The 19,513-nt window shown below is 36.6% G+C and overlaps 3 protein-coding genes across 15 annotated transcripts in view; 1 reads left to right on the top strand and 2 right to left on the bottom strand.

Annotated features, from left to right (window-relative positions):
• Positions 1-15,544, top strand: part of LOC113496801 (protein lap4) — a 63,482-nt gene extending 47,938 nt beyond the window's left edge. For 4 of the 12 annotated variants that reach the window (XM_026876127.1, XM_026876128.1, XM_026876125.1 and 1 more), the window contains 15 exons: positions 839-1,099; positions 2,234-2,344; positions 2,448-2,627; positions 3,849-4,007; positions 4,272-4,415; positions 4,686-4,781; positions 5,170-5,253; positions 5,673-5,792; positions 8,866-10,281; positions 10,643-10,748; positions 10,855-11,026; positions 11,371-11,503; positions 11,778-11,864; positions 12,367-12,546; positions 14,097-15,544. In XM_026876127.1, the coding sequence (XP_026731928.1) occupies positions 839-1,099; positions 2,234-2,344; positions 2,448-2,627; positions 3,849-4,007; positions 4,272-4,415; positions 4,686-4,781; positions 5,170-5,253; positions 5,673-5,792; positions 8,866-10,281; positions 10,643-10,748; positions 10,855-11,026; positions 11,371-11,503; positions 11,778-11,864; positions 12,367-12,546; positions 14,097-14,357 (3,510 nt within the window). In that variant the 3' untranslated portion in view covers positions 14,358-15,544. Of the gene's footprint in view, positions 1-838; positions 1,100-2,233; positions 2,345-2,447; positions 2,628-3,848; positions 4,008-4,271; positions 4,416-4,685; positions 4,782-5,169; positions 5,254-5,672; positions 5,793-8,865; positions 10,282-10,642; positions 10,749-10,854; positions 11,027-11,370; positions 11,504-11,777; positions 11,865-12,366; positions 12,547-13,560; positions 13,606-14,096 lie in introns of all 12 variants that reach the window. The other 8 variants (XM_026876131.1, XM_026876135.1, XM_026876134.1 and 5 more) reach the window with 8 other exon arrangements.
• Positions 15,545-15,780: 236 nt separating this feature from the next.
• Positions 15,781-17,747, bottom strand: LOC113496804 (putative inner dynein arm light chain, axonemal). The gene is made up of 6 exons (XM_026876145.1): positions 17,342-17,747; positions 17,131-17,262; positions 16,837-16,986; positions 16,625-16,753; positions 16,166-16,363; positions 15,781-15,920 (listed from the first exon to the last, which is right to left on the bottom strand). The coding sequence occupies exons 1-6, from the start codon at positions 17,426-17,428 to the stop codon at positions 15,885-15,887; spliced, it is 732 nt and encodes a 243-aa protein (XP_026731946.1). The 5' UTR covers positions 17,429-17,747; the 3' UTR covers positions 15,781-15,884.
• An 86-nt stretch (positions 17,748-17,833) lies between these two features.
• LOC113496803 (mediator of RNA polymerase II transcription subunit 4) lies at positions 17,834-19,513 on the bottom strand. Of its 2 annotated transcripts, none has more exons than XM_026876144.1 (5): positions 19,282-19,513; positions 19,025-19,205; positions 18,788-18,939; positions 18,529-18,707; positions 17,834-18,201 (listed from the first exon to the last, which is right to left on the bottom strand). In XM_026876144.1, the coding sequence occupies exons 1-5, from the start codon at positions 19,347-19,349 to the stop codon at positions 18,026-18,028; spliced, it is 756 nt and encodes a 251-aa protein (XP_026731945.1). In that variant the 5' UTR covers positions 19,350-19,513; the 3' UTR covers positions 17,834-18,025. The 2 variants fall into 2 exon arrangements, with proteins under 2 accessions (XP_026731945.1, XP_026731944.1); XM_026876143.1 differs by having other exon boundaries at positions 17,834-18,204; positions 19,282-19,512.

Raw genomic sequence — 19,513 nt, 5'->3', positions numbered from 1 at the left:
GCCCTGTATGTTATAAACACTCTTTAATGCTTCAGGAAAAAGTTTAGTCGGATGTAAAACAAAATCCAGAAAAATAAATAGTATCAATAAATCACGAGGGTTGCTTCCTAAGCTGTCCTTTGTATGATTTCATCTACCACTTTCTTCATCGTTCTAGTAAATGACGTTTTTAATTGACAAAATAGGATTGATGCAAGAGAAAGTGCGATTAGTTGCGGACAGATGAAGTACAACGCTTTTTTTTCAAAATTGGGTAATTTTTGTAATTTTGCAATCACATAATGCATATATGAAGTGCTTATTTATCACCTAAGATAAAGAAATCACAGTAAAATATCCATGTTAATTTTAGTCACTCAACAACGACTGCGAACAATTGTAATACCGTTATCTACATTAACATGAAGTAAAGTATTAGATACCTATTACATCACCAATTTAATATAAATTATCGTCATTCCTTTTTGAAACGGAATATTTAATTGATAACAGATTACTCACGCTCACATTTTAACGGGATCGTATGAGTAGTTTTGGGACGTCTTAAGACTCGGTCCCAAACGAGTCGGCTGAGCGTGAATAAACCGTTATTAAATAAGTAGCTGAATATATTGTAGTCCATTTTAGTCAAGATACTTAACCAAAATATAGAATAATGTACAATGATACGTTAACTGAATCTAATATGCTAGTTATTTTTCTTCAATATTATTTATATAGCTAGTAAAAAACACAACGTAACCTACTCCCAGGCTTGGAACAAACATTTGTGGTACACACAAATGTTGGTTCCATTCGTGGCCATGACTGATTCGATGTGAACGTGTTAAACGCGCAGCCGTCGCGGCCGATAACCAACGAGGAGTTCCAAGCGATGATCCCGGCGCACTTCCTGGGCGGCGCGCGGCCGGCGGGCAGCAGCGCGCCGCCCGAGCGCGGCGTGCGCGTCACGGTGGAGCGCGCCGCGCCCGCCGCGCTGCTGCCGCCGCCGCCCGCCGCGCTCGGCCGCGTCACCGAGACCATCACCAAGTCCACCTTCACCGAGACCACCGTCACCCGCATCACCGACAACCAACTCGTCGCGCCGCTCATCATCGAAGTAAGAACGACGCCTCGCTACTCGCGCGAACACAAACATATTATTTTAACTGAACTGTGGTTTTGCCAAGATGCTTTCTATATAAATGCTGAGGACAACATTTTTATATTAAAGTGTCGGGTTTTTATTCAGGTGGAAGGTAATGTGCAAAATAGAGTAAAAGAACTACATATTCCTTAATCCCATTTTGGCCTAATTTTTTAAATAACTATTTCCTGCAACAAATATAATATGTATGAGTAAGTATTTTTACAGATCTTATCAATTGTCAAAATTGTTTAATGTTGCATCTAGTATCTCACAAAATACTTATTAAAAGTTTTAGAAGGGAATATGCATGTAATAGTTTTTGATATATTTAAGGTTTGTCGAAAGAGGTTTTGTGTTAAGCTAGTTCTATTTACGATATTGCAAGAGGTATCATTTACTTAGTACCAAATATAGGTTTCCATAACTACTTACTAAATCATCATTCCGAATTTCACCAAACTTGACCAGTGGTTTAGTTGTCTAAACAAAAAACGCTCACGCTAAGTGAATCTGATACAAAGCGCCACAAAACTTACATGTTCTTGATCTCGCTAGCTTGCATTAGTTTGAGTATTAAAGCTATTTTCCGCTCTGCCTCTTTGCCCCTGTCTCTATAACGCCATCGGCTCATCGGCTATAAAAAGCCCAAGCCTTCCCTTTCATAATGTACCTACATTACCAACGTAACACAACGTAACTACATCCAATACCAACAAAAAACTTTTAATATAAGAAGTAATTAGACTTCTTAACAGTGCAAAATATACTGTCACATATTACATGCTTATTCCTTAACCAAAATGTTTAGACAATTGGATAGTTCATAACATACACATAAAATTGTGCATTCAAAATTTAATCAATCGTTGCATGACCTTTCATTGCATACCACCTTTCAGTCTACGTAGTACACTAGACATTTTAGAACTATAGGCCAAAATCGTTGTTCAAAGTATCGAATCTGAAATTTTAGATATAAAGTACAAATATAACTTCTCGGTTAGAGAGCTACTACCCGGTGAAGTTATTTTGTTACGATTATTGATTGTAAGGTTTGTTCCTACAAAAAAGCCACTTGTCCAACGTATTTTTCTTTTGTTACAGGATGTGATTTTAGTCAAAGAAGGAGGATCTCTCGGCTTTAGTATTATTGGCGGGACCGATCATTCTTGCGTGCCATTTGGTGGGAAAGAACCTGGAATATTTATATCACATGTAAGTAATCAATGTTTAAGAAGATATTGGAAGATTTTTTCATGTATTTTGGAATTATACGATTACGCCTAGACAAAATACAAAATTTTCTGTCCGTATCTAGGTGGTTCCTGGTGGGGTTGCAGCTCGTTCAGGGAAACTGCGAATGGGTGATCGTCTACTGAAAGTCAATGGCACAGAGTTGACTGGCGCAACGCATCGTGACGCCGTGCAACTGTTGCTGCAACCCGGCAACACGCTCGCTCTCACCGTGCGACACGACCCGCTGCCGAACGGATTCCAGGTACGTGATGTCACCTCGCACTTAACATTGCATTGTGACACGGGATTGATCACTTCTTGCGTATTTTGCTTTTGGCAACAATGGAGACAATATTCATCATTAATTTAAGATACCGTAGTAAAACGTCATCTAAATAGTAATCTTCAATATAGTACAATCCTGTGTCACAAATTAATTTTGATCAAGAATTGGTGATAAAATGCTTCTAATTTGACAAAAAGCAGTTTCCCAAAATGGGTATGTTTTGTAATGATTTATCGTAATCAGTGTTTATATACACATCGCGCAATGTTTTGCATGTTATGCAAGTAACAGAATTTGTGGATCTCATGGTGAGAAGTTGAAGGCATAATGTGCATTAACGAGTAGAATGATTTGGGTAATGTCGCTTAGTAGTCATTTGGCGGTACAAGACCAATAAAAAGTATGCATAACGCTTATGCATTGATGCACATGATTGTTTAACATTTATACTGACAAAAGCAATTAGTACCTCTTTGCTGCGAAGTCTGTCGCTTACTAACGTATTTCCTCGATAATCAAGCTTACAAGTCTTGAAGAGCGTAGATAAAATATATTTTGTCGTTATAAAACGCAATACATTGTTTGTTCCACACGTTCGCAACACGGCCACCACGACACGTTCAGGGTCTCATACAAGTTGAGATTGTTGATGCAACTGTAAGTGTGAACGTCGTTCGGGGATCTCGAACTTATGTGTGTTACTTTACTAATATATGTCAGTCTCCAACCCCCCATCCAGTCAATCCGTGTGCCCAGCTATCGTCGTATTCGGAATGGTTATTTCGTAATACAGCTTATCCTATACATTAGTACCTAAACGCGACACACTATATAAATACAGTAACCTTTGCTTATAGCTCTTCTACTGTAAAACCCAGTACACTGAAAATAATCCCCTCTAAAGAAAACCCTTTACGATTTTGTCTGTCATGTGCTAGGTTTTATTTTGATTGTATAGAATGTTGTACGTTATTAGTGTGAAAGCTTTTGTTGACCTTGAATGCATGAGGTATTGTTAGCTCTGCATGTTATAAGTGTTCGTGAATGTTGTTGTTTAAGTTTTCCGATGGACACGGTAACGTAGTAAAATAAGATTTCTACTCTACATACTGAATGATAATATTGTGAAATTATTCAATAGCTTTTATTTCAATATTAAAATTATCTTCAACGTTTCTAATTATATTTTTAATGCAGGATCTAACAATAGTCAAACAAGAAGGCGAGAAACTAGGAATGCACATTAAGGGCGGTTTGAACGGCCAGCGTGGGAACCCTAACGATCCTAACGATGAGGGCGTCTTCATATCCAAGATCAACAGCGGTGGTGCCGCCAGGAGAGATGGCAGACTTAAGGTGGGTTGAAAAATGTGAACTTTGAAAAAGATGACCAGAGTGACTAGCTTAGTACACCACAACTTTAGACTTATTACTTATCAATATGTTTAAGTACTAAGAACTTTCCGAAAAAAAAAGTTTGGCCACACCTTTTTATTATGCATATTAAATACAATTGTTGCATGTTTCCCCCTGTTTTTTTGCAATGCAATTTTACCAAATCAATCACATTCACTGTTGTATTTATTTGTTTATTTGAATTGTATTATTTGTTTGTATCAGGTTGGCATGCGTCTATTAGAAGTGAACGGTGTGTCGCTGCTAGGTGCGACACACAACGAAGCTGTGAACGCATTGCGATCAGCCACTAACGCACCGCTGCACCTCGTCGTGTGCTACGGGTACACCAGACCAGAGAAAAACACTGTAAGAGAAAAAATACTATACATTTTGCAATTTTATACCCTTAATACTGATTTTTAAAACAAAACAACTGAGTCTTGTTCTACCTTCAAATGCCAGGGCTTATGCTTTTGAAAGTACACGCCTCTTAAACACTTTTTATATGCATACTGAAACACTTTATAAATAAAGGCACGCTCCTAAGCGCATGTCAACAATCACCCACCAATTTGTCCAAAAACTTTTTGGCGAACGCTTGTTAGAAAGAGATAGACTATGCCAATGTTTGCACAGACTGGTAGCGAGAGCGGAACGGCGGATACAGGCGGCTCTCTGTCTCACTCAACGTCAAGCCTGGACAGGGATGAACCGTTGCACCAACAACAACAGGTTTGTATATTTTTTGGCGCTTTCAAAATTATTTCTTCGATTATTGAGTTTGCATGCATGTTTTTTTACTTCGATATTCTTGACAATGTTTATATGACACGGGTTAATTGTGAATGTTTTCGTGTAAATAAATATATTACTGTCTATGTCCGGGACCTCATTATGAAGACCTAAACCACTCAGTTTTTGAAATAATTATATTTTCGCAGGTATATTATAGACTATGTTATTCGCCTATTCATCTTACTAAATATGGAACAAAGTGTTGTTATTATGCTTAGCAACTCTGATCCAGGAACTTATTACTATTTGTTCCAATAAGTTTTTTAAATTAAATACCTTAGTGCTACGTTGTAATACATTTCATGTGTATTAATTTTGACTTCAGGAGCAACTTTATCAACAGGACCTGGTTGAGTTTGAACACGAGAAACAAGTCGCAGAACTGAGGGAAAAATCTACACCCGAAAAGGTAAACCTTTATTCATACATACATCTAAATCATCATTACTTGCCCAGTGGTAATATCATTGGACTGTCAAGTCAAGATTCGAAAATTGAAATCTGCAATCAGCAAAAAAATCTCATTAATGTATGTTTTTAAACCCCGAGGCAAGAAATGGAATGTGTTCTGCCTTTTTTTCTGTAGCAGTAAATCCTCCGAAGGGATTAAGCGATTACAATAAAAAAAAATGTATTTTTATAAGGTATATGTACACATAATAGGGTGGGAATAGCCACGTGGGGATGCCCATGGGTATTAAGCTCTGTCACCATTTGAACGTCAACCATTATGATACTAAGTTGATAAAGATCCTGTAATTTTACAGTATATATCTATATATTTCCTATTATATCTTAAATTTATTAAATATATTTTGTAATCGTTAGGTGTTGGATATTGTCCACGCTGTAGAGAGCATGGCTCTCGAGCCCGCACCACCGATATCGCCGGAACTACAACACAAGACGACGACTGTTGTTATGTCCAAGCACACACTTCAACCTCAGGTTAGTGCCTAACCACCATACACTACAGTACCTATTAGAGTAGATAACTTTGGCTCTCTTTGATGCTGGTTCGTAATAATTGCTAGCAATAGCTAAAAAAAGCTGCTACAAAAAATAAACTAAAATCTTAATTTGACTGCCGCCGATTTTGTATAAGTTGTGATCTATTGCGAGTTTGCTCGCCTATGGTTAGCATAATTGATTGAACCTCAAAGACAGAGGACTGCAACTTGTATGGAATGGCTAGCTCTGTCTTAATCAAATATTAAGATTTTTTTATTAAATAAAAAAAAAGAACTTTCCTGAATGCAAAAAAACTGACAGCTGGTCGCAGCAAAGTTGATGTCACAATATTAACCAATTACTTGTAATATACCACCTATTTCTGTGACCAACTGTATATATATAGGTACTTCTTACCCGAATGCATGTAGTTTTAAAGTACTATTCGATTTAACATTATCTTTTTAAGTGTATAAGCTTTATATTCTGATATATTTAAAAAGTTTATATTACAGCATGATAAATTAAACTTAGCTTTGTATTATATTATACTTATAATTAACTTTCTCGTATTATAAAGGCCGAAACAACTTTGCTGTATATTAATGCACGAGACATTCTGTCTATTGATGGCATGCACTGTATATTTTGTAGTATAAATATTGCTTGCATGAAAATATACTTGGATCTGTATTGAGTAATTTAAGTATACTATACGTATGTTTAACTCCTCGTCTTCCAAAATAAATGTTGTTTAGTATATCCAAATGAGCCTTTAATATGTAGTTGGTTTGTAATGAAATGGAAAGGTGGCACTTTACAAATACCTTAGTACACCTATCTCTTTATGGCGAACTTTCTGTCTTAAGGCTGTAAGTGTAACGTATGGTCTACAGCATCCATATTGACTATTAAGGACTGTTTTGCATGTATCCTCAATTTCTTTAGGTTCTTTCTGTTGGGACGTCTATAATCATTGAAATGTTATAGTATTTCTAAATGTACCCTAGTACTATTAGCGTATACTTTATAGCGAGACGATGTCGTTGTTATTTTAATTTAATGTAGCTTAGTTCAATGTCGTCATGTGTTAGCTTGTATGGGTTCTGCCTAGAAGACAACCCTGACTGGTGCAGTTTGAATAAAATTAATGACAAAGCGTATTACGTCCATTGCAGAATGCAAACCAAGAAGAAAAGGAGGAAAACACATAGTACGCCAATGTTAACTTCTGTCCAAATAATGATGTAAATAGTTAATGTTCAATAAAATATGGAGATATATGACATGTCTAGGAAAATACTGAATGTCCGTGTTGAACATTATGTACTAGTTTCGCCAGAAATTTACAGAATACAAGATCAATTTGGCGTTTTCGTAACAAGAATACTTCTTTACTTACATGTGCAATTTTTAAAATAACTTGCATTTATAATGGAGTAATTTAGGTCATTAGTTTGCACATGTCCAAGATTTCCTAAAAATGTGCCACTTCTGGGCACAGGTCTCGCCCTCTACAGGGATGGTTAGAGCATTTATCGAAATCAAATCAGAATTGTATATTTCTGGCCAGACTAACCTGCATACATTTATAATTTTGAATGTCCGATCTAATAAGTGTTATTATAATGAATTAAATTGATGTTTTGAATCCAAGTAGTTATGAAATGCAACGCTATTAAGTTGCATTGATAATAGTTTATGTCCGTGTTTTACAATTATAATCAACAGATATATTGATGTTTCACTATATCCAAACGTAATTTCTTCCGTTTATAATAATGTTATGGCTTCTTGCTGTCTACCTTACGTATACTTCATGTAAAACATGAAAATGTTTATTAGTAAAAAAAATGTATAATGAAATGGTAAATGTGTATATATTAAACAAAATGACTCATTGTACTTAGGAACTAATGAGAAGGGTAAATATTTAGTTAAGATATGAATGAGTCGAACAATTTTTTTGTTTGAAATAATAAAATTTGTTATATCTCAATTTCATACGTATCTACTAATCGCCAGCTCTAATCACCTCAAAAAAGTTTATAAAAACCTTTTGGATGAAACGTTGCCTTCGCTTATTTTCTATATCATATACAATACTCTATACCAAGCATTTTCTATAAAGTAGATTTGGGTTACGTCAAAAAAATGTATCTTAATGATATATTATTCCTTTGATATATCTGTGTACATGTCAATCCTGATCCATTCTGATACAGCCCGATGCGACCAAGTATTTATATGCAGTAGTTGAACTCTTGTCAACCCCATGAAATTCCCTAAACCTGTATGTATGATATGTATATGTAACACGTAGTTATTCTATGTAATGTGTACTCTTCATTCCAAAAGACCAATTTTATATACCTGTTTATCCACATTTGTCTTAAACACTTCTATTAATATACATAAGCCATGATGTATGGACTCGACTAACTTTGTCGTAATAACTTTTGAAACGTTTATATTTCGCTTTGGACATTTTGGACGGTATTTTCTTGTTATTTTTATTAAGAAGTTAGTATGTTCAGTTTATACTTGTTAAATGTTTTCAATTATTTGAAATTTGTGTAAGATTTAACGTAAGAATGTTTGGCCAAATTACAATTCTCAACTGCCAATTATTTTACATTTTATAATAAATTACTATTGTGCTAATTATTTTATTTTATGTTAATTTTAAATGTACAAAATTGTTCTAAATTGAAGTTATGTTTAGTGTTGCATTAAATACAATGATGTTTCAGATGAAGTTTTCTTTAATTTTATGTTAGCAAGTTTTCAATGACATTTATTTTGGAAGATTTTTGTTGATTGCCAATGTACGCTTTTGGTTTACGCTAGATAATAATATTATACGTTACTTAACAATGATTTTCGTACTGGTGTTTTCGTGCAAGTAGCTTTGGCTATTGTTTAACGTGTGAATAAGCGCCATTAAATGTATTTGGCTCGATTTTCTTGAGTACCTAGCACTTTGTTTTGGTCTTTTTAGCCGTATTTAGCTAAAGTAATGAGTTGCGTAAGTACCGCAAGGTGCAGTATATTTTGTTGGTTTGGTTAGTCGTCTAGTTCGCAAGCGGCGCCCCCCTCGCCGCTCGCGGTGTTCACTCAGCAGAAAGCGAAGACGCCGCCCCCTCCCGCACCGACCCCCCCGCCCACGCCCGCCGCCGGCTCGGCCGCCGACCCGCCGCCGCTGCTGCGGCCCAGCCACCCGCCACCCGCGCCGCCCGCGCAACCCGCCCCCGCCAAACAAAAGCCTCAAGTGCCTCGCAAACCGCATACGAAGCGAGTTAGTTTCACACAAGAGCCGATGGACGAACCTGAATACCCTGATCCTATATCAACGAACGATACGAAAACGATATTTCGACCCTCATTGCATGACGTGCATGATGACGAACCGACGGGGCCGATGATCATAGACACTAACGATGCATGCGAAGGGGCTAGCTCTATACTAATCCGAAACCAACCGTCTACCGAATTAGAAGTCTCGAGACCAATCCCTAAAGCGAGTCGAGTACTTCACGCCGACCTCATCATCCCTCCTCCGCCTTTGTTTGATAATTACGTAAGTGATAGTGAAATAATAGAGGAAGAAGATATTGATCAAAGTTTGCCACCTATCATCGTCATACCTGAACGGATTGTGCTGCCTGAGCCTGCGGTGGCCGAAACATCCATGCAGTCCTCAAATTCTACCAATTCTCCAGAAACTGAAGTCCCTCCGCCTATAAACTATAAAGCATATTCACGTTTGGTCTCAGGACCCGCTGTTCCTGATATTCCTAGCTCAGCCATCATTTCGGAAGTGCCTTCCAGTAACATCTTTCGGACTACTGAAATTCCATTTGTGACAAAAGATGAATATTACAACGAGCTTTCTGTCAGTCCTAGTGGAGAACCCGATCCTCCAGCATTACTGCATGCGCAGTATAAAACTCTTCCTTCTGTTTCTCACGTGCCTAATTCCCCATGTAATTTACACCCAGATCAAACATATATTGATCAAAGAATAATTTATGTTCCTGTGCATCGGTCATTACGTGATTTAAGAACAGATAATATTACATCGGCTATGGTTCATTCTAACACATATCCGCCGATCAATCCCTATCCATCTCTTACCACTGTAGCTGGAACTTATAATCCATACACGTGCACAGTCCCCGTATGCTCCTCTAATCAAACTGGATATTTGAATCACAAATCACAGACCGCTACGGTCAGTACTTTAGGACAGGATATAAATGCAAATATCACATCATCTGTCCCCACTAATAATTACGATGCGCCTAAAAGTGTTCAATCAGAAAGAAGAGTCCGTTTCGGTGAGGTGACGACAGTGCCCGAAACCGATCTATTGTCGAACAATTTGGGCCCCTTGAGGGAAGGGAGCCCAACGCCTACATCCGTCCTGAAACCCGCATGGAGCAGCAAAATCAAAGCCTTCGCCATCGGCGAGGTAAACATCAATGTACGGCATCTTATCCTCGCACACACATACACATTCAGCTTCTTTTGATTGTGTTCGTCGACAACCCAACCTGAACTATTGACTAAAACCACATATAGTCATACCTCCATTTCCCATTTTTGTTACTTACCCCCATCGAATTATGTTTTTAACTTGCAATTACTTATATTTTGCATGTTTATTTACTAACCGCAATAACCTTTTATTTTATAGTTATGGTTTTTTAACATTGACTGCATGGGTGTTAAGCCTGGATAAGGGATTTTCATAGCTTGTAAATATCATAAGCTTTTTAACTCATTACTGTTTAACTGCGGCAGTAAATAGTTGGTAAGAGTTTAATAAAATCAAATGTCCACAGGCTTCCCCACCTCATTCTGGTAATTTTGTAAAAGCGTCTGTCAGCGATAAGAAAAAGTTTTTCGAAAATGCTATGGAAGAAAGTCACAAACCGTCGCCTAAGCCAGGTAAATATTCGGTATACTTTGAATTCTGCTAACATAACTCCATTTTTGTTCACTCCTTCCTAATGTAAATGAGCATTTAATAGATTTCTTGATTTTCTCTTTCCAGAAAAAGTTTTCACATTCCTTTCAGCGGATGAGGTGGAGAAATTGAAGCAAGAAGAGGAAAGGAAGATGGCATCTCTGTCGCGGTCAGAGCTCGGCTCATGGTCCCCTGGAGAGGACCGTCAGAGTGGATATAGCTCGCATTCCGACGACGAACCTTATGAGAATGGCCATAGGTAAGTAATTTATTATACTCCATGCAGTTAGTATGTAACTAATGGGCAAATAATGCGACATGAAAAGAAATCAAGAGGCTTACGTTTGTGTTATAACATTTAGACTTGTAGCCCGAAGCTCTCCAGCTGTTATTAAGTACAAGGGACTTTTCCTAGGAAAATGGTGTTGGATAGCTTCGGGCATTAGCATGTTTAATATTCATAAATAAAGATCCGGCTACTCTCAAGAGGCAAAAAGTTCACTGACGAGCCCCATTCTGTCTCGCAGGAATGGGGTTGAAAAGCGTCAAAAATTAAATATTTATATATTTTTTAAATATTAATAGAGACAAATATAATTCCAGTGTGTCCGGTGGTGTGAGTCCGTCAGCAAAGTCGCAGCGTAGACGCGCGAGAGACGGGGAGGTGGAGGACGCCGCCACGCGCGCCGCGAGGCGGGCTGCCTGGCGGGCTGCTAGACTACGATCACTCGAACAGGTTAGCATCTTAAAGCATAACTCTACGTACTTTGTACTTCATGTATACTTACTAAATATCAATTATGAACAATGTTTATTCCGTCCTTAAATTTAAAACCTTTGGCGAAGATTGAAACTTCAAAATTCTGTCATTGATATTTAGATCAGTTAGAACAGATAGGTAAAGGACTAGTATTGTAATTTGTTAGGGTTATCATTGCACCTATAACATTCGTAATATATGTATTTATTAAGTTTCTTTGTTAACATATTTTTTTATTGACTTGATTTAGGAAGCACTCGAATCACAAAAAGTTATAAAAAGCATGGTGGGGCCAGCCAACGACATTCTGGAAGATCCACCAAGGGAAAAGTCCGAGGTAATTATTCAGAACTAAAGATTGTTTATGTCCTAAATAAGTGTCATCCAAATTAAACCACTAAAGCAACCGATTCTGCAATGGGGAAAAAGACTGTAGAATTTATTCTAGACTTACAATTATTTTATTTGACTTTTCCCCATTTCAGATAAAGAATGTTCTGTCATAATCCAATAATATAACTTGTATTAATTTGTTTGTCTGTACTTGTTAACATTGTGATTAACACTGATATTATATTTTATATGTCTATGTCAACAAAACTTAATTGGAAAAGTCTCTTTTGAGCTGTTTATATGAAATTTAAATAGTAAAAAAAGAAATATTTCTCCAATAACTAGCAATTAAAATTGATCTAGATAAATATGTAACTAACACATTGTGGTTATAAACACTTGTACTTATGTCTTATAATCAAATGGGTATGGATCAATGTCGCTTGGCATATTGTTGTACGTTTACAAAGGGCTGCGAATGTCAAACTTGGCTTTACAAATTATAGAAATGGCCCCTGCCACGTATCGCGTTACGTACAAAACCGGGCCAAATACTGGCCGTCAAGGAGAAAGAAAAATTGTTAGACGAGCGCATTACCCTCCGGACCGAGGAGTACGTGTGCCCGGCAACCGGCGAGACTAAAGTGCGAACCGTCGAGTACATTGAGAAAGTCATTGAGAAAGAGGTACGCGTATGACGCCGCGACTTGTACATTGTGCTACATAAGACGCTGTACACAGCAATGCCGTATCGTGTGTGGTTTTTATATCTTTTGTATATCTTACAAACTACGCTTAGCTTTCAACGTGCAACTATTATGACGGACTGTAGACGATGACGGAACTGTTTACTGTGACAAACGATCTTTACGTTATGAATTTGTATGGAGACAAATATTGTGACTGACAAAGATTAACTTCGTGTAAAAACACTTTTTGTCAGCGGGGCCTAAAAAGCACATAACGAATTACACTTATTTGCACTACACAAACGTGAAACACCACAACTGCTGTAGACTTTCGTAGAAAAATGGAAATATCTGTTTCATAGATGATGTTTAAGTTATCTTCAGATTACAAATCAACTTATAATTAATTTTACATCTTGTGTTACTTACTCTATAGCTAAAAAGCGAGAAAGGAAAAAAAATCATGCTTACTATGGCTTAGTAAATAATAAATATTAAATACTACGCTACTCAAGATACCTAAAATGTCTAACACGCAGACAGAAAACACTTAAATACACATTTGTGAAGGTTTAAAATCTACAACGCCATTGATAGAGTATGTATATTTTTCAATAAATCATGAAAAAATAAAAAGTAGTTTTTAGTTAAACACTAAAGGATGTAAGTCGTTAGCAAAATTTGAAGACCATCTAAAACATCGTCGATTAACAGATATGACTATTTCAATAAAAACAGTTATAAAACGTAGATAATCACGTAGTATTTTACACTCACGTACATGTAGAACTAAAATTGACGTGGCAATAACAAAGACTCAGGTTTTAGTGTAACTAGCGTTTATGAATCCCATGTTTTATACTATTTATTTGCCTCATTTGACAGCATCCCGATTCCCAAATGTGTCCTTTATTTTCTTTTTATTTCTGTGTATCTATGTAATGTTTTCACGAGTGTTGCATGATATTTTTGGCATGGCATGCTAACTTAATTTATTGTGTAATTTGTCAGACGATACCTGGATTCTAGACACGGCAAGCTTCAACGAAAACAATGGTTTGTTGCGTTTATTACTCTTCAGAAACATATATACCTACTAAAGCTTACATCATTGCTTTCGCAGCAGAAGCAAAACTAACCTACTAACGCCAAACTTATTATAGAACAGTAACACTGTATTTAGTGCATGTAATATTCCATAGGTAACAAAGACACACAACAACGGTACTCAAAAATGTGATCTATTTGTAGCGACCGCTTTTGTCTTGTTTGTTGTCTGAGATGTCACATGTTTGAGCACAAAAATATAACTTGTTACATTTTATCCTCAGATTAATGAAATCCATCTGTCATGAGACTGTGTTCTGTATATACTACTGACAGAACTTCATGTACATTCTAAACTATTATTTTCAGAAGCCAGTTCATAACATCATCATTAATACAAAAAACATATGTCTAAAGATTTCATTTTGGTTCTTAAAGTCATTACATTTTTCGCTAGTCATAAAACCTAGATTTTGTGTTAATAGTTTTTATCTATACAGGTGGAAACGACGCAAGAAAAAATTATATCTCTGGAATTAACGACTAGCCCGAGTAGCGAGACCGCGCCGACCGACCTCGAGGAGAATAGTATTAGCTTAGGTGAGGGCGAGGCCGACTGCGGCGAGGGCGGCGACAGCTCGCTGCAGCCCGACATCGTGCAGGTCGTCAACCCCCTGCTGGACGGCGGCGCCGGCCGGGTCACCGCCATCCCCGTGGGGCCCGCGCAGCGCCTCACCGCCTACTCAGACCAACCTCAGTAGACTCGCAGAGATCTCTATCCTAACGTCTCATCTCCGCTCCCCCCCCCCCTACCTACCTACCTGCAGGAACAACCCCATGACAACACATCGACTACGACCACACTTGCAATAGACACGACTCGACCGCTGTCGAGAATCGAACTCGATTGTAGATTTCTTCAACGAAACGAACGTTAGTGAAACGAGTTTCCATCTTAATTTTGTATTGTAACTGTGATAATAAATTTAGATTCCACCGACTTGTTATGTTACTTAAAGGCGCTTGAAGAAATCCACTAGCGAGACGCGTTTTGTGGCATTTTATTTTGATCACAATTTTTATTTTTTTTATTTTAGTTTTGCGACGGAGATTTTAGGTTAATGATAGGTGTTAATATATATTTTTGGAAATATTAATAGTTATTATTCTTTTAATACTTTACGTATTTAATTTTAAATAATTTTCATTCCGTGCAAGTTTTTAATTTTTGACTGAATGTTGATGCTGTACCTGCTTAGGATTGTGTGGCTGACCAGACTTTGAATGCGGGCCGAGTGCGGCATACTAATGTACATACCATCTACAACACTTAATGGTACGAAACTGGCATCACATTGAACGGTATGACATAATACATTTATCTTTCTATACTTGCATTATACAATCACTTAGTTTATTCGCGAATTATTGTTGATTCATTCAGTATTTTGTGTTTTGCTGGTGTAATAATATTTTAATTTAATGTAATGTTAATTTAATAATTGTATGTGGTGCCTTGATTTCTTGAAATCAATTTTATATAATAATACGATAAATTGTATCATTCAAATTTCACGTTTTATTTTATTTTTTAATTTGTTTTGATCTATAATTTAAATTAGATTTAAATGTAATTGTTTGTAATCCTACAGATGGTGATGAATTACGCATTTGATTCAGTATGACTATAGTGTGTATTATTAAGATTTGCTGTAAATGTCCTGATATATTTCTGATATAAACAAAGTGTACAATTCCGATTGTATGAAATGTATTATTGAGTTTGATAATATTTAAAAAAGTATATATCACGAATAATAAATTGAAGAGTTGAATGGAAGAATGTATGTCCTTTATACCTTTCTAGTGATATGTGCATTGTAAACTATTGAAAACATTGTATGTTTGTCCCAATTAAATGTTTTAATATATATTTTAATAAAATGTGTATGATGTTTTATTTGTAACTAGCCAATGCCAGAAGCGTTATAAGTATATACTTTGAAAGTGCATTTCTAATATTATTAATTTTTATTTAGTAACTAGCAGGTTTATTAGCCCAAACAGATGGTAGGTTTATTCGTTCGTTATACAATATCTTTACAAATTGTAGACTATTCTGATGTATTTAATAAACGATATTATTGCAAAAGATAAAAAATCAAAGTTATTTAATTAATAGATAATAATAATATATTTGCGGAACACAATTTAAATGTCTATAATCTAGGAGAACAACAAAAACATCTTAAAAATAACTAACGAACTAAGCACAGTGGTAACTGTTTCTACTTCTTCGGCGCGATAATGCCTTCCAGTTGTGCCTGAAAAGATATAAAGACACACACTTAATACAGTAATTCATAGTAGACTTTAAGGTTCCAAATCAGTAACTTTACCTTCAGCATATAAATTTATAAATATATTTTTTATGTCATTGAAGGCTCATTTTCACAAACGTGACAAAATATCTCTAAAATCCTCTTAGCTCAATTGTACAGTTAACAACAAAATGCACTGTACTGTATTTCCTATCGTACACAACGACACAAGTAAGAATAATTTGAACCTTCAATTGAGCGTTTGTCTTCTTCAACGCCAGCAACTCTTCTTGGTGACGTTTCTCCTCAGCGGCTCTAAGTTCAGCAGCACGTCGCTCCAATTGTTCTGTCTTTTGTTTCAACTCCATACACTGCTTCTCGAGAGCGGAACGTTCTGCTTCCAACTTGGCCACTTGATCCATCAAGTCTGATTTACCTTGTTCTGACTGAGAATATTTGAAACGATTGATTAGTATTTAATCCTTAAAAGAAACCACTGAATCAGAAGATCAAAGCTTTGCTAAAAGCATTAAGTCCTGTTGAAGTTATTCGAGGCTATACTACCTCGTATTACCAGCGAAAAAGCGCATTACGTTGCATGACATGATTGCATTGGCGTAAAGCGACAAGACTCTTTCGCAATCGCGAGGATGATAGACCCTGATGATAAAGTGATGCCGTGATAGAATACAATATTTATCTCTTACCTGTAAAGCTTTTCTCATACCAAACGCGATGGAACTACAGTATAGCGTTTGGTATGCCTCCATCGTGATCCTGGCTTCATCGCGCACTCTTAGCAATAAGAGGCCTCTTTCGCCGCAGTTTATTGTCACCTGTGGTGCAAATCAGTAAGTATGGCATTTAAGACAGTTGAATTTAGATATTCAGTATATAGATTGGTTAAAGTAAAGCGTACCTGTCGTATAAGTTCATCGAAGCACTGAGTGTAAAGTTGTCTGCGTACGGGACAAATGCCCGTTTCTCTCGCTTGCCGTTGTTGTAAGCGCGTATCAAGCATTTCTTGTAGATTTATTACATCTAAACGTGTGGCTGGATTCGATGATATCTAAACAAAACACCATGCTCACCATAGGTATACAAGTAAATAATATTTTTTCAGGTGTTAAGAAACTACAAAGTTTATGATATTTAAACCAACGAGTGAGTAACACTTGTGTCTACTAGTTTAATCTAATAAGAAATCCGTTACCTTTTGAGTCCATATTTGGCCATCTTCTTCCCATTCCTTTGGCGGTAGAATAGCATTCAAAATCTCTTCTGTTTCCCTCTTGGCTTCTGTTGGCACACACGGTTGCACGGCCCCAGCAGCACGAGGAGATATCTACAATAAATACCGAAGACTGCAACGTGAACGAATTGATAAGTCTTCTCAAGCAAATTTCAAAACAGTAGTTACTTACGACATTCTCTTTCTTTTTAGTCACCAAAACAGGATTGTCATAACGAACTAAGGTTTCTTCCGTGGACACGGGAGCCCTTTCAGCCATTTCTAATTAATTATGAATAATTATTATTTGTCAATGACAACGAACGGTAGACACGTCTTGTATTGTAAACAAAGTTTCGTCTCCATAGTAACTGCCTGTTGAATAGAAATGTAACCGTGTCCATGGTAGTTTGGTTAATAGGGTATACCAGGGAGTCGCCGTCGACGGAAACGTCTAGGAGGACATCATCATCATCATCATCAGTTTGGTTAATAAAATTTGCAACGCGATTGCTGAGTTACACTGTCAACATATTGTAAAGATCACTTCATACGGGTTTGATCCTCGACGACGCACAGTTAAGCATTAAGCAATTCCGACTGGTACCTATACGAAAACGTAAGAAGGGAAAACAATTTTAGAATTTCAATTATGCGTATTCTAGACTTCTAGTCAAATAAAACATTTTTTAGAGTAGTAAGTTTTGAAACTTCTTTATTCAGTAAATTACATCTAAATCACTCATACATCAACAGTCTTGTTGTGCACTGCACAGTTAAACGAAAATCGTCCTTCATTCTGCCACATAAACTGTATTGAATATTCAATTTATAAACTTCAATTGTTTAATATTTATTAAACAATTTATTTTCTTATTCATTGGGAATCACTGCTTGAACTTGAACTGGAATCTGTGGACATGACTTCAACGTCTTCTTGGTTCGGCGCGTCCTTACCACGGCCGTCAATGGCGACCGAGTTTCCGCCGCCGACCGACATGTGAAGCTCACCAGTTGGGTGCCAGGTAAACTGGTTAGTAGCTGAAGCAGGCACTACTGAAAACACAGTTTTGATATAGCTTTTTAAGAATTAGTCTATATTATAGACTTAAAAAAGACCCGAGTGTAGTTTAGTCATAAGTAAATAAAAAAGGCCTCTGTTAATTTGAAAGTATCAGTAAAAACAAAAATAAGAAGAGGAATGTTGCCAGAGCAAGAAGTCAGTGTTGAAGCTATGTTTAGTCAGATACAAGGAAGTGCAGCAAATATAATATATATCTTCAAATGAGTAATAAACTGCATACCAGTATGGAAATACCCATAATTACTTAATAGAAATTTTTACATGTAACATGTTACTAATAAAATGTGGTGACTCACCTCCACCTGTGGTCATTCTGTGTAGTTCATTCAATGTAGATGGTGTATGACCATTAAGTGGCAGGTCACAGAGCCGGCCGAGCATTCCTAATCGCATCTCTAAGTCAGTTGGGTACGGTCTGCGTGGGTCTCCTGGCTGCCATGAAAGAGGTGCACTTACAGCATTCGAGGCACTGATTCTGTAAATAAAAAGGCACTTGGTAAGTACTCTTTAGTCATAAATCTATATACTATTTAAAAAATATATTGAAATTCATACCTGTGAGCAAACTTTATAAGTTCTTCAGATGGTACTGGTCTTTTTCTTGATTTGACAATTGATGCCAGTTTCTGTCTAGCTTGATATAGTGATGTAGCCAGGATTTGTTCTGCATCTTTCAGTTGTCTTTGTAAATGGAAGATATCTTGGTCCTAATTTGAGAATAGTATTAATTAGTGGGGCACTTTTTGATGTGTATAATATAAAAATAATAAGGACTCAAAATAGAGGTATTACCTTGTTTTCAACTTCAGCTTTGAGATCATTCATTTTTTGTTGTATCTTGGCTTGTTCGTCAGCTAATTCCAAAGTTTTCTTCAATTCAGTATCTTTAGAAAGTAACAATTCTGTAAGGCTTGCATGATCGGCTGCCGATAGCTTCTGTGGTTTTGGTGCTATAGATACTTCTATCATTTCTCTGTAATATTACGTTAATATTTTTATTATACAAACTTTTAAAATGCTATAGCAGCCAAATGTTAAAATAAACATACTTTGATATGAGTTCGATATCGTCTATTAATGCTAGTAGACGGTCTTTTGTACTCAAATGCGAGGCCATGTTACTTATTTTGATAACTTTTCTGTATCACCGAAATAAGTCAGGCACTGTTTGTTATATATTGTAGGTTCCAATAAAGAATTTGTAAATATCTATGCCAACTACATCAGCAAAACTAAGCAAAACAGTGCTCGCTTGAGGAACTCAAAATGACATGATGCTTG

This window comes from Trichoplusia ni, chromosome 8 (assembly GCF_003590095.1).
Source record: "Trichoplusia ni isolate ovarian cell line Hi5 chromosome 8, tn1, whole genome shotgun sequence".
NCBI classification, from domain to species: domain Eukaryota; kingdom Metazoa; phylum Arthropoda; class Insecta; order Lepidoptera; family Noctuidae; genus Trichoplusia; species Trichoplusia ni.
This window is presented reverse-complemented; position numbering and strand designations above follow the sequence as displayed.

Excerpts from the sequence above, each read along its gene's own strand:
- LOC113496804 (XM_026876145.1), bottom strand. The coding sequence starts at position 17,428 with ATGGCTGAAAGGGCTCCCGTGTCCACGGAAGAAACCTTAGTTCGTTAT. Across the intron at positions 16,364-16,624 it reads GTATGAGAAAAGCTTTACAG|TCAGAACAAGGTAAATCAGA; the intron begins GTAAGAGATAAA and ends AAATATTCTCAG. Across the intron at positions 15,921-16,165 it reads AGACAAACGCTCAATTGAAG|GCACAACTGGAAGGCATTAT; the intron begins GTTCAAATTATT and ends ATATCTTTTCAG.
- LOC113496803 (XM_026876143.1), bottom strand. The coding sequence starts at position 19,349 with ATGGCCTCGCATTTGAGTACAAAAGACCGTCTACTAGCATTAATAGAC. Across the intron at positions 18,708-18,787 it reads CTTATAAAGTTTGCTCACAG|AATCAGTGCCTCGAATGCTG; the intron begins GTATGAATTTCA and ends TTTTATTTACAG. Across the intron at positions 18,205-18,528 it reads CAGAATGACCACAGGTGGAG|TAGTGCCTGCTTCAGCTACT; the intron begins GTGAGTCACCAC and ends CTGTGTTTTCAG.